This window comes from Lampris incognitus, chromosome 11, assembly GCF_029633865.1.
Source record: "Lampris incognitus isolate fLamInc1 chromosome 11, fLamInc1.hap2, whole genome shotgun sequence".
Classification (NCBI taxonomy): domain Eukaryota; kingdom Metazoa; phylum Chordata; class Actinopteri; order Lampriformes; family Lampridae; genus Lampris; species Lampris incognitus.
The window spans coordinates 29,316,244-29,329,139 of record NC_079221.1 but is presented as its reverse complement, the minus strand read 5'-3'; the positions used below and the strand labels follow the sequence as shown (position 1 = coordinate 29,329,139).

Below are 12,896 nucleotides of genomic sequence, written 5' to 3'. Positions count from 1 at the left end.
GCATCTTGTCTGTCTTGGGAGAGATCAGAATCAGATCAGAAACACTATTAATCCCGAGGGGAAATTGGGTAACTAACACCCATCAGATCCCTCTGTTGCTCTCCCTGAGGCATATTTCCCCCCTGTTAAAGGGTTGTTTTTTTCAGGGAGTTGTTCCTTACCCGATGTGAGGGTCTAAGGAAATGATATTGTGTTGCTGTAAAGCCCCTTGAAGCAAATTTGTAATTTGTGATATTGGGCTACACAAATATAATTGACTTGACTTGACAAAAACAAGGCCCTTTATTTAATGTTTTAACAACTAAACACAGTACTACAAAATGTAGTGAACTCTGGTCATTTTCTGAGCTCGTAACTAAAATCATTCTGGGATACTGATGTTAAATGATGATCTGAGCGAAGCGCTATCCTGGCACACGGTTTGATTTGGAGAGTTCAACAAACCTCCATCAATCACAGAAATCAGGCACAGAAATCAGAATTACACAATATGATAATCACCGGGATGGAGAACGTGTCTGATGATTGCTACTGGTAACACTGGTAAATGGCACAGCTTGGTGGTTGGTCATTTATCACAAGTAAAAAAAAGAAAAATGCTGGAAAAAGAAAAAGGCACATAAACCGTGATACAGAACAAAAAATGTAAAATTGGTTCTTCAAGAACTAAATACATTCAAATCAATGCAGAACAAGAAAATTCATAACTAGGTGCATATTTTCAGTGTCTCACAAAAATTGCAGGGTTTTTTCCTCAGTCTTAAGCTTCAACTGAACTTTCTGGTGGTAATTACAAAGGACTTTCATCAGCTCCTCCATAAAAACTGATACAAAAAACCCCAAACAATATCGAACCTAGCTTTTGAAGAGGACGTCCTTAAAAGCCGCTATTGAAATACTGCTCTGCTGCCTTATTTCAATGTAAGTTTGTTTAAGAAGCAAGAAAACACGAGTGTTCCCATGTAGTTGAGGAGATGAGCCCACTTTTGATTGACCTCATCTCTAAATACTGAGGCATCTTCTGAAGAGGAGACATCCCCGAGTTAACAGCCCCTCATGGTATAGATGGGCAGTTTCTACACCGGGTACATTATGGGAGATGTCTGTCACATTATGAGTGAGCAGGGATGTAGTGGAGGGGTAACCCGGCTAAACTCACTTTCCACACCTTTCTAATTTGTAGAACAGAGTTCACTGACCTTTCTAAGCTCACATTAAACTTCACGATGTAAAGACGCATCATTCACAGTAAAGTAGCATCAAACTGACATTAGCTATAACGATGGCGTCTTTCATGGAGGAACAAACTAATGGTCATCTGAAAACCCCCTCCCCCCTTTTTTCCCCATTTGTACCTGGCCAATTACCCTACTCTGACCCCCCCCCTCTTTTTCTCCCAATTTGTACCTGGTCAATTACCCTACTCTTCCGAGCCATCCTGATCGCTGCTCCACCCCCTCTGCCGATCCGGGGAGGGCTGCAGACTACCACATGCCTCCTCCGATACATGTGGAGCCGCCAGCCACTTCTTTTCACCTGACAGTGAGGAGTTTCACCAGGGGGACGTAGCGCGTGGGACGATCACGCTAGTCCCCCTGGTTGCCCCTCCCCCATGAAAAGGCGCACCACACCGACCAACCAGAGGAGGTGCTAGTGCAGCGACCAGGACACATACACACAATCCAGCTTCCCACCCACTGTCTGTAGGGACGCCCGACCAAGCCGGAGGTAACACAGGGATTCGAACCGAAGAGCCCCTTGTTGGTAGGCATTGGAATAGACCGCTACACTACCCGGACGCCCTAAAAAAAAATGTTTTTTTATACTGGGGATTGTCCACCTTAAGCAGATCACAGACAAAAGAGCATAGTTTTACCTACATTGCCGACCACGTACCTTTGTTCATTCATATCTTTTCGTTAGGTTTTTTTTTCAGTTATCACCAATCTTTTAAGCCACTGCACGACTGTGCCATGCTAGACTCAAACAGGTGTTGCACCAAAATTTGTGACGCGTCAGATTATGACCCTGCCCTCAAAACACTCCATTTGCCCCCCCCCAAAAGATGCTAATCCTAATCTTAATCACACCAAACCTACATCTATTACCACCTGTCTCCAACCCAATACCTAACCTTAACCATCTTCAACTTTATGCCTCAACTTAAACTTATGTAAACCGCCGTTTCCTGACTGAAACACAGTGTTTTAGTGGAAAGGTCACATAATCTGACGTTTTTGTTTTGTCCAGCGTGCTTGGTTGGCACTTCTATTTGGTTCAGTTAGGAAAGAGGCACATTGATAAGGCACCCAAACATTCGGAGTGCGATACCGGCCCGTTTTCAAACGGTGCCAATGGGGACGGCATCGTTACTACACCGGTAATAAGCATCCAACACATAGTTCATTGGAAACACCATAATAGCGTAGACAGCATCCCATAGTCCTCACAGGGCCAGTGTGGGTTAGGCATGGTATGGGCACAGCGGGATCATGCCCATTGTAAACACACAACCCAACAGGATGGCAGGCAGATATTGTTCCGTACACATAGTTAAGTACAACAAAGTGCTCATGGGGTACCACACTAATAAGGCCCAGTACAGATGCAGCACAACGTGCACAGGAAGAAGAATATATGCTTTGTTGAAAGAAGAAAGCTCTATGTGAATCTAGGAAGTGGCTTTCTTTATCTTTAAAAGTAGGAAACTTTCATCCAAAAAGTTAATGTTGGTATTAAAGCACACAGGAAAATGAGGTGGGAATGCTAATCTGACACAAATGGGTTATAGTCATGATGATGTTTACATATTTTGTGACTGATGCAAGATCAGTAATCTTCCTTAAACACAGATGGTTTTGCTTATGCTGATATTCTGTGTGTTACTATGTACGGACATGTTGCTGTTTGACTCAGTGTGAGGTTGCGTTTGTTGGAGGTATTCATTTAAATCTCTGATCCAGGAGCATTACGCTCAGCCCAGACTAGACATTCATGTTGATTTCTGTCAACAAATTGAGGGGCTACATTACAAAACAAGTTAACTGCCTGCATTTATTTCATTGTCTAGTAGTTTAAAAAAAGTATCATGGTTTTATGTATGGTCCCAAAATTTCCCTGGTCCTGAAATTCCAAGTAACTAAATAAGTTTTAATTTCACGTCTGATGCCATTATCAGACAACAGGTGTCCCTATTTTTTCAGACCGTGAAAATCACCTCATGATGTCCAACCAAGGATTCACATGGAGGTTTGGTCTCATCTCTGGACAGACTTGGTTGAACAAGGAAAAGACAGCAAAGTGTTGTTGTGTACATTCTAGCAACAGTAAAGAATCCCATTTTTATACTCTCGCCCAAATCACTTTTCCTCTAATATCTAAACCGAAGCTCTACGTACTGTAGGAGCTCACACTGATTTAACAGCACAATGGGATAATCCCATCAGGTCCTGTGTATTGGTTAAGATTCCTCTCCAGCCCTCTGTTATTTTAATAATTACTAGGTTCAGTCACATTCTGATTGGCATCACCAAAGAGTATTAAGGTCACGGTCTACAGTCTTATCCCCAGTCTAATATTTCTCATCTGACACCCATCAGATACAAAATAAAAGAAGGATTTTCATTTTTCATTTCTGTTAAGTCATAATGGGTTAAAATTTGACACAAATCTCACCTCAGTAATCCATCATCCCTCCCCTTCCTCCTGTTTCCAAACACAGGTGTACAGATGCATCTTAAGTGCAGCTCACATGAATGGATGTTTGAACTCGTAGTTCATCCACATCAATTGCTGAAACATGGCTGACAGCTGGGTGTACACATACCCTGGCTAGTGAAGGAGAAATCACCCGGTCTTTTATTCAAAGTTGCAGCACTTCAAGCTCGGTATATTCACATGGATCAACGCTCCACTACACACAGGATAGCAAGGCGACCTCTTTAGGGACTTGTCTTCCTGTCTAGCATTTGTATCGCTGCCAATCAACTTGTGTAGAACTACTGAGGCTCAGTGTCATGTCCTGTAATTTTCCCAACTGATACAATTTACTGTTTCCTCCCAGCAGAAAATTAGCATGTTTTGTAGCTCTGAGTCTATTGATCACAATGATATCAGCTTATCCCGTGCTGGAGCATTAACAAACCAGCCCGTTGGTGATACTGTTTCTCCTTTGCCTCTGTGATTTTCGCCGATAGGTCCACTGGCTTCTCGAAGAAGTTCACCAGCGCCTGCTCTGTCAACAGAGAGGCCAGTATCTGAGAGTAGCTGACCGTCCACTCGTTCTCTGACCTCGAATTGCTACCACACCGAGTCTCATTATCCCAATCATCGCCGCCTTCAGCACCGAAGATGGCATGCACTTCACTGTTGCCTTCAGCCACTTCCTGTGTAGACTCCGTCTCTTCCTGTCCGCCGACCTCCGACGCCAAGCAGTGGCCGCGGTGGCCAGCCTCGCCGATCTGCAGCACCAGGCTGGTTACCTTGGCGATGGCCTGGAAGAGGTCGTTCTCCTCAGGGTTGCCATGAAACATGCTATAGAGTGTTTTACAGAACTGGATGAACTCGCGCTGCGGAGGAGAGGATGGCAGATGTAAATCTAATCTAATCACACAATCTCACACTATAAATTACTTAAATATAAAAAACACATTATGTGAAAAAAAATGAGTCATAATTTTCTTGTAATGTGTCATCAAGTAAATGAGCAACAATGCAGTTCTCAAAGTGACTTTTAAAGTGCCAAGAAAATAAGGCAATTGCTACAGTTCATGGTGTGGGATGGCAGCAGAGTTAAGTGATGGCCTCATTACCTGGTTCATCGGTGGAGGAGGTTTCTCCACATCTTTCTGCTTCTCTTTGACCAAGTCCTTCAACATCTGTTTCAGCTGCTCCTGGTAGTCCTTCACCTCCACTTCAACACCTACATAACATCCAAAATCAGGCTTCTAGATTTGCGTCCTGCCCCAACACAGGCCATCAGCACACTCACATACACGCAGGCACACATGCAGTCAGCCACTTACTTTAAACCAGGGTTCACGTTCACCCTCTACACCAGACACAGACATTCATGTATCATATAGAGCAGAGATGATGTAGGTTCTCTTTCCATCCATTCATGACACCAGGAGGTTTCATCGATTAGGCATACTCTAGGCAGTCAATGACACATGGTTCCCCATGCCCGTTGTGTGCAAGCACACACACACACACACACACACATACACACACACAAGTTTATCCTACAGGTAAATGAGCTTCTTTTTGTTCTTTCTTGGTTTTAACTTGCTCTTAAGTAAAGAACATTTCATTGCATGACGATGTACAAAATGTACTTTATAAACAAAGGTTGACTGATGAATGGAGGACACTGTGTCTGTGGACTTTACATTGGAAATGAAAGGGGAAATCCACCAGTCACGTTGCAGAGTCAGGTTTCATTGTATTCAAATACACATGACAAAGTTGAACGTGAACTTGAGTCAGCTAAAATTTCCCCCTCAAAATATTACTGTAGTTTCTGTATGCGTTTTGTAATGTTTGAGGAGGCAGTTGCTGGAATAATACCCTGCCGTTAACATACCAGAGGGTAAATCCACAAAAAGGGGTCTGGTGGTGGATAGCAGGGGGCTCTTCATCAGAGAGGAGTCATCTTCACTCTCCGTCAGAGCTGCAAATACATGCAGGTGCGCGCGCGCGCACCACACACACACACACACACACACACACACACAAACACACACACACACACACACACACACACACACACACACACACACACACAAATAGCATGCAAAGAAAGACATACACACAAATGTAAACACATACAAAATACAAATCACAAATGAGTCACGTGAATTTACTGTAGCTGGTTCCCGTCGTGTCTCCCCCCTGTTAATGGACAATGAATCAAGACAGAGAAGCCCTCACTCATCTGAAAAAAGGAGTGTGTTTTACCTGGCGGTATGTGAAGACGATAGAGGAGCTGTATCTTCTCATTCAGCTCCTCACAGTAGAAGGTATCTGAAACAAGAGAGAGGAGGTACCAGTGATGAGACTTTTCTTATCTACTGTCAAAGTCTCTCAGCTGCCCTAGAGAGACAGAGGAGAGCTCAACCGAGGGTGGCAGACCAACCAAGGCTCCTACCATTATAACTGACCCACATACTCTTCCTTTCACATGTTCAATGGGGGGGGGGGGGCACACACTCTGGGGGCAGTAGTAAGCAGTGTGAGTCAAACGTAAATTTTTATACTTCAATGAAATAGGTCATACATGGTGAACTGGATTTAGGTTAGCTTGGAGAGAGAAATTATTTTGGTTGGAAGTCATGTTTTGCAGGGTATGCCCTTTGTTCTCTATTAAAGGCAATTTTACCAACACAGACTTTCCTTGCTCAGACATTACCAACAGATGTTTCTTGTCATTCCTACAGCTTCCCATTCATTAAATCTACCCCAAATTATACAACATGCCCAAAACCAACAGATATAACAGTTCCCAATGTGCATAGTTCCACTAAGGCACCCCTCTTTAAACAATACACCCTGACCTGTGTCTTCCACATCTTTGGCCATTAGAACCTCAAGTGACTTGCTGAGAAATGTATAATCCTATAAAGTCCCATAAAAAACATTTTTATCATCTTGCTTTAGAATTGTTTTAAAAAGCACCCACCCACCCCCCCCCTTTTCTCCCCAATTGTATCCGGCCAATTACCCCACTCTTCTGAACCATCCCGGTCACTGCTTCAACCCCTCTGCCGATCTGGGGAGGGCTGCAGACTACCCCATGCCTCCTTTGATACACAGAGAGTCACCAGCCACTTCTTTTCACCTGACAGTGAGTAGTTTTGCCAGGGGGTGTAGCATGTGGGAGACTCATGCTATTCCCCCCAGTTGCCCCTCCCCCCTGAACAGGCGCTCCAACCGGCCAGAGGAAGTGCTAATGCAGTGACCGGGAGACATACCCACATCCGGTTTCCCACCCGCAGACACAGCCAATTGTGCCTGTAGGGATGCCCAACCAAGCCAGAGGTAAGACGGGGATTCGAACCTCCGATCCCCGTGTTGGTAGGCAACGGAATAGACCGCCACGTCACCCGGACACCAGAGCTCCCAATTTTTGGCATGATATTTACTTTCTCCTACTATCTCTTCTTTTATTATTATTATATGCGTTTACACACGTGCGTGTGCCTGTCCACAGCTAATTTCACATACTACTGGACCTACCAGTCTAATTTTTGTGTGAGCAGTTATGACTAATGACAAACGTCTCCTGTCTGCGATGACTCGAAACTTTCCAAAAACGTTAGTTCTCACTATCATCGCTCTCCTTCTCTCCGTTCAGTCTCACTCGCTCGACCAACACTGCTTTCCCTCGCTGCCCGCTCTGAGTTGACCGTGTGCATCTACGGTTAATCGGGCAGCCACAGGGTCAAAACATATTCGGGCCACGAGTCTTGAACGTAAACGAGAAGCCGGTCGTATTTTGAAAGTTAGCAAATCGTTTACTGCTAATCGCAGCTCAGGACGACAAGAGGAACAATAGATGAACCAAAAACAATAACCTCTTCATTTTCCACGGTTAGGGTTAGACCAAAATGGTCGGGTAGCAAACCTCTTTTTGGAAAGCGCAAGTTTGCATTCATGCGAGGGTCCGCCTGGGAGGCTGTGTATCCACAGACTGACAGGCAAAATGTTTTTGTTAGGTAGATTTTTTTAGGCTTGAGCGCTGCATATTCACAACTTTTTTCCCCCACCTATTTCCTGTTCAATCAACTTGGGCGCTGCACAAAAGTCTTAAAATGGCAGGAAAAACACTGGTTATTCTGTCCATGTGTGCGTGTATCTGTCCTCTGCTAATCTCACATACTACTGGGCCTACCAGCCTAATAATTGTTGTGCACAGTTCTGACTGTATGATCAAAGCTCTCTCATGGTTGCGGTGATTCAAAACCGTTGAAAAACCTGCTTTATACCGCAATTGAGTGCTACCTTCTCAGCTGAAGAAGGGGAGATACGCCTGACGGGGATCTGCACTCTACTAGTTTGTGATTTGTTACTTATAGCGTCTTGCAAATCAAAATAAGCTGAAATTCACGTAAAACGCATAACAATCATGGTTTGATAAAAACTGCAGTGTAAAATTCATTACTGACACCGCCACACATCCAAAAAGGAGCCCCAAAATCTAGCGTAGCCCCTTGTAAGCTCATAGATGTTTTATACCCAGCACAAGAATACCAGGAAGACGTCATGCTCATAAGTTACACAAGTTCACTGCAGCAGTTTGTTTTGAAGTTAATGTTAAAGATGACATCACCCTCATCTGTTTTCCTTTACTTCGCCTCTTGTTCCATGTAGCAGTGGTGCCTTTTTTTCCCCTTTTTTTTCCTGGGCTCCTGGGTTATTGATTTTTGCCCCTAAAAGCTTTGTGGGCAGCGTGCCAGAGCGGATGGATGGCCTACAGGAGAGCCTGGAGGGCAGGGCCCCCAGCAGGCATCAGTTTTCATGCCATGTATGGAAACTTGTTTGCAAATGCTTGAGTTTTATACGTATAGGCTCATGAGACAGAGATAGACACTCAAGCGCAGCTTCAATCTGTATCTCCATATCTGCATTTTTTTCTGTTTCTCATCAACCTTATCTCCCTCTGTGTCTCTTTCTCATGTCTCTCTAACATCAGCCAAATCCTAGTTATCCCAGTGGCTAAGAGTAGTGCGTTCTCTTTACCCAACATCAATATCGGGACTGGGCTATCCTGAGAAATCAGCCTCAGCTATTGAAATAGTGAAAGTAGAAAATTCAACTTTGGACTCCACATCTCTCTCTTACCTGCTTTTACTCTTTTTCTCCCCTCTGACTCACCATAACCTTCTTAAGACTCTCTTTCTCTCCCCATCTCTTTCCCTTTTTCTTTCTCACATCTTTCTGCTTACTCTCTCTCTGTGTCTCTCTCTCTCACCCAGCCAGCAGGCAAACTCCCTGAAGGTGATCAGGTTGTCCCGGTCCTGATCCAGTAGGGTGAAGGTCCTGTTGGCCACGGTGTCCGTGTGGATAGCCCCGCACAGCCACGGTGTCAGCAGCACATACAGGCTCTTGAATTGGGCCCGGTCGACCCGGTACTGCTCCAGGTAAGGCCGACCCGGGTCATGGTGCTGCACTGTGCCCCCGTCCCCCCAGTAGAGGTTGATGAAGTGCTCCGTCTGCAGGGAGGGAGAGGGTGGTTTGTGGTATACGAGGAAGGATGAGGAAGGTTTGGGCAAGTGAGTGAAGGAAGAGAGGAGAAAGAAAGAGGGTAGGAAAACCAGAGAGATAAAGAAAGGGAGTACAAAGGAGGAGAGAAGGGGAAGGAGGTGTGTAGAGACAGAGGGAGAAATAGACAGTTTGGGGAGAGGGAGAAGGAATTAGAATCAGTTGCTTTGGCAAAGTAGGTTTGCACTTACAAGGCATTTGCTCTGACGGGTTGTTTACATAGGTAGCAATGAATATGACAACGCAGTTAAAAATAAGGACCCACCAATATCACTTTTTCACTGCCGATACCAATTCAGAGTACAGCTAAGTATTGGCCACTAACTAATCAATTCGATCCATTTCTTCTGTTGAACAGTGCAGTCTTAGACCATTAGTTTGGGTTAATTGGCAAAATAAATAAGATTGAATTGGTTTTTTTCCACAATTGAAGAAATATGGACTTCCATGTGTGTAAAATGTAGTAAATCAAGGAATTTTGCTTTTATTTATGACTTTACTCATGGCTTTTGGTATCAGATTTTAGTTTTGGGTAAAAGCTCCAATACCAATTACTCCATTTTAGCCTGGTATCACCCTGATATCTGATACCACCCTGATATCTGATAACAGCATCAGTAAAGCCCTCATTAAAAAGATGGATAAAGATGGACAAAAGACGGATAAAGTGTAACTAGGCAAGAAAAGTAGTAATAGAGGGAAAGACGGGTGGAGAGAAGAGGGGACAAAAGGGCTAAAAGTTTGAAAGGAGGGGTAGAGAGGGAAAGACAAAGTGAAGCAAGTGAAAACAAAAGAGGAGGAATGGAAAGAGAAGTGGAGATGGAGGTAGGAAGTAGGACTGATGAGGTGGAGACATTTAAAGGAATGCGATAGAAAGGAGAGAAAAGAAAGCATTGTTGTATCAGGAATTTTTTTTTGTATAGCCCACCTCAAAAATGGCAGTTAGAGACCTCTTTTACGTTTTAAAAAAGACATTTAAAATTAACTTGAACACTCATGACAACATTGCACAAAACCAACCAAGACATGGGCCAAGTGACTGTTCGCCATGAGAAAACCAGTGAGACAGAGGTCTCCTTAATCTTTTTTTTTTGGGGGGGGGGTCCCCCTTTTTCTCCCCAATTGTATCTGGCCAATTACCCCACTCTTCTGAGCTGTCCGGGTCGCTGCTCCACCCCCACTGCCGATCCGGGGAGGGCTGCAGATTACCACGTGCCTCCTCTGATACATGTGGAGTCGCCAGCCGCTTCTTTTCACCTGACAGTGAGGAGTTTCACCAGGGGGATGTAGCACGTGGGAGGATCACGCTATTCCCCCCAGTTCCTCCTCCCCCCTGAACAGGCCTCCCCGACCGACCAGAGGAGGCGCTAGTGCAGCGACCAGGACACCTACCCACATCCAGCTTCCCATCCACAGACATGGCCAATTGTGTCTGTAGAGACGCCGGAGGTAACACGGGGATTCGATCCTGCACTCTCCATGTTGGTAGGCAATAGAATAGACTGCTACGCTACCCGGATGCCCCCTCCTTAGTTAATCTTTAATAGGCCAACCTGAATCGACGGGTCTCCTAATCTGAGAGGAGAGACTGAGAGATAGATAGATAGATAAATAGATAGACAAAGAGGCAGACAGTTACAGGGAGAAAGACAGAGGGAGAGGGAAGGAAAAGCAGTGAGAGGGAGATACTAAAAGAAAAGGAGGGAGGTAAAGGAGGAAAAAGAAGGCGTGGTGGGGATTTGTGATACAAAATAGTTCTGTGGTAATGTACCAACAACAAACACACACACACACACACACAGAGTGGTGTGAATCAGGATATTGTAATGACGGGTAATCTGTTTTTCTTACAGTAAAGGACGCTAAAGCATTTTTATTTCCCGCCGTGCAGGTCCATTACAGCACTTGTAAAATCCTGTAAAAATCCTATTTTCTGATGACAACACATAAAAACACTGTTTAGTCAGGACCACTGGTGGGATTGGGGGTTGGGGGTGGTGGACAGAGAAGCAAAGATGTGTCAAGTAGGGCTGTAGCCAACCAAAGATAATCTTGGTCAACTGACGTCATACCTACACTTCATATAATTCATTGGTACTGGGGGGAAAAAAATCTGCATGTTATTATCTCTAGATTCACTAAATTGGCCACAGTTCAAGGAGTGCACTCTACCTGGTAGCCTGATTAGCCTAAATGAATTATAAGTAAATGTAAAAAGCTAGTATTTGCAACATATTTAGCAATTTTTAACCTAATTATTTTATACTGAAATGAAAACAACAGACTCAGAGCCAACCACCTTGGTGTGCCCATATTCATATGATTTTTGCAAACAGAACTATATCAACAGGTGAGCCAAAAACAAGAACTATTGAGGAACATGCAAAATATTTTTATATAATTTTTTTTGTCTTATTTCATAATAATAATAATAATAAACAGGCCTGTGAGATCGTGGATACAAGCGCCTGAAATGAGTTTCCTCCATAGGGTGTCTGGGCTCAGCCTTAGAGATAGGGTGAGGAGCTCGGACATCCGGAGGGAGCTCGGAGTAGAGCCACTGCTCCTTCACATCGAAAGGAGCCAGTTGAGGTGGTTCGGGCATCTGATTAGGATGCCTCCTGGGCGCCTTCCTTTGGAGGCTTACCGGGCACAGCCAACTGGGAGGAGACCTCGGGGTAGACCCAGAACTCGCTGGAGGGACTACATGTCCAATCTGGCCTGGGAATGCCTTGGGATCCCCCAGGAGAAGCTGGAGGGCATTGCTGGGGAGAGGGACATCTGGAGTGCCCTACTTGGCTTGCTGCCACCACGACCCGACCCCAGAAAAGCGGCTGATGATGAATAAATTAACCCTCAACTATTTTTCCAGCCCACACTGTGTGACGTCCGACTCTGAACATAAAGATACGCGGGTGTGATCTCAAAAACACAAAATAGCCTGTTCACTTAAAATGTTTCCTCTTAAATACAAAAAAGGCAAGTCCATTTTAAAAAAGAACACTTATTAAACAAACCAGCTGAGAACAGTAAATGTTGAGTAAGTTAGACCTTGCAGTCTCCACTATAGTGGGTGACTTTAAAGTTGTGAAAATGGGGGTGTTTTGAAAACAAATTTAGTCTGTCCGTCCCACCACCTAAAATAATGAATTAATCCTGGAAGGTTACTGGTGTAGCGCTTTTCTCCTTATGAAAGTAACACTTGCAATTGTCTGACCAATGAGAATTTGGACGGACTAGCGCATATCGACCAACCAATCCTCCGGGAGACCACAGCCCTAGTGTCGAGGATTAAAACATACCTTGAAGAGCTCGTAGACATCGGCGAGGTCCTCAGGAGAGATGGACACATCAGGGGTCACGACCCTCAGCTGTACACAGAGAGAGAGAGACACAGAGGTTAAAGGAAGATGGCATGAGAGTGGATGACAGGAACATTTATGTGACCAGAGTCCTGCCCAAAAGTCTCCTGAAAAGGTGTAGTTTAGGAAAGAAATTTGTTTTTAATGACAATTTGACACAATTCATGGTTGTGCAAGATACAGCTGACTCATTGAGGGTGCTGTGAAAACACTTTGTGAAATTGAAAATATCAGCCATACTCCATATATTAGATCAGGCTGTGACTTGTGACT

General features: G+C 44.4%; 1 protein-coding gene across 1 annotated transcript in view; it reads right to left on the bottom strand.

Annotated features, from left to right (window-relative positions):
- Positions 1 to 2,064: 2,064 nt before the first annotated feature.
- The window catches only part of LOC130120501 (TBC1 domain family member 8), a 50,475-nt gene continuing 39,643 nt past the window's right edge, over positions 2,065 to 12,896 (bottom strand). The window contains exons 15-20 of the mRNA XM_056289064.1: positions 12,564 to 12,632; positions 8,972 to 9,212; positions 5,959 to 6,024; positions 5,585 to 5,671; positions 4,812 to 4,921; positions 2,065 to 4,568 (exon numbers count right to left, since the gene is read on the bottom strand). Of these exons, the coding sequence (XP_056145039.1) occupies positions 4,113 to 4,568; positions 4,812 to 4,921; positions 5,585 to 5,671; positions 5,959 to 6,024; positions 8,972 to 9,212; positions 12,564 to 12,632 (1,029 nt within the window). The 3' untranslated portion in view covers positions 2,065 to 4,112. The remainder of the gene's footprint in view (positions 4,569 to 4,811; positions 4,922 to 5,584; positions 5,672 to 5,958; positions 6,025 to 8,971; positions 9,213 to 12,563; positions 12,633 to 12,896) is intronic.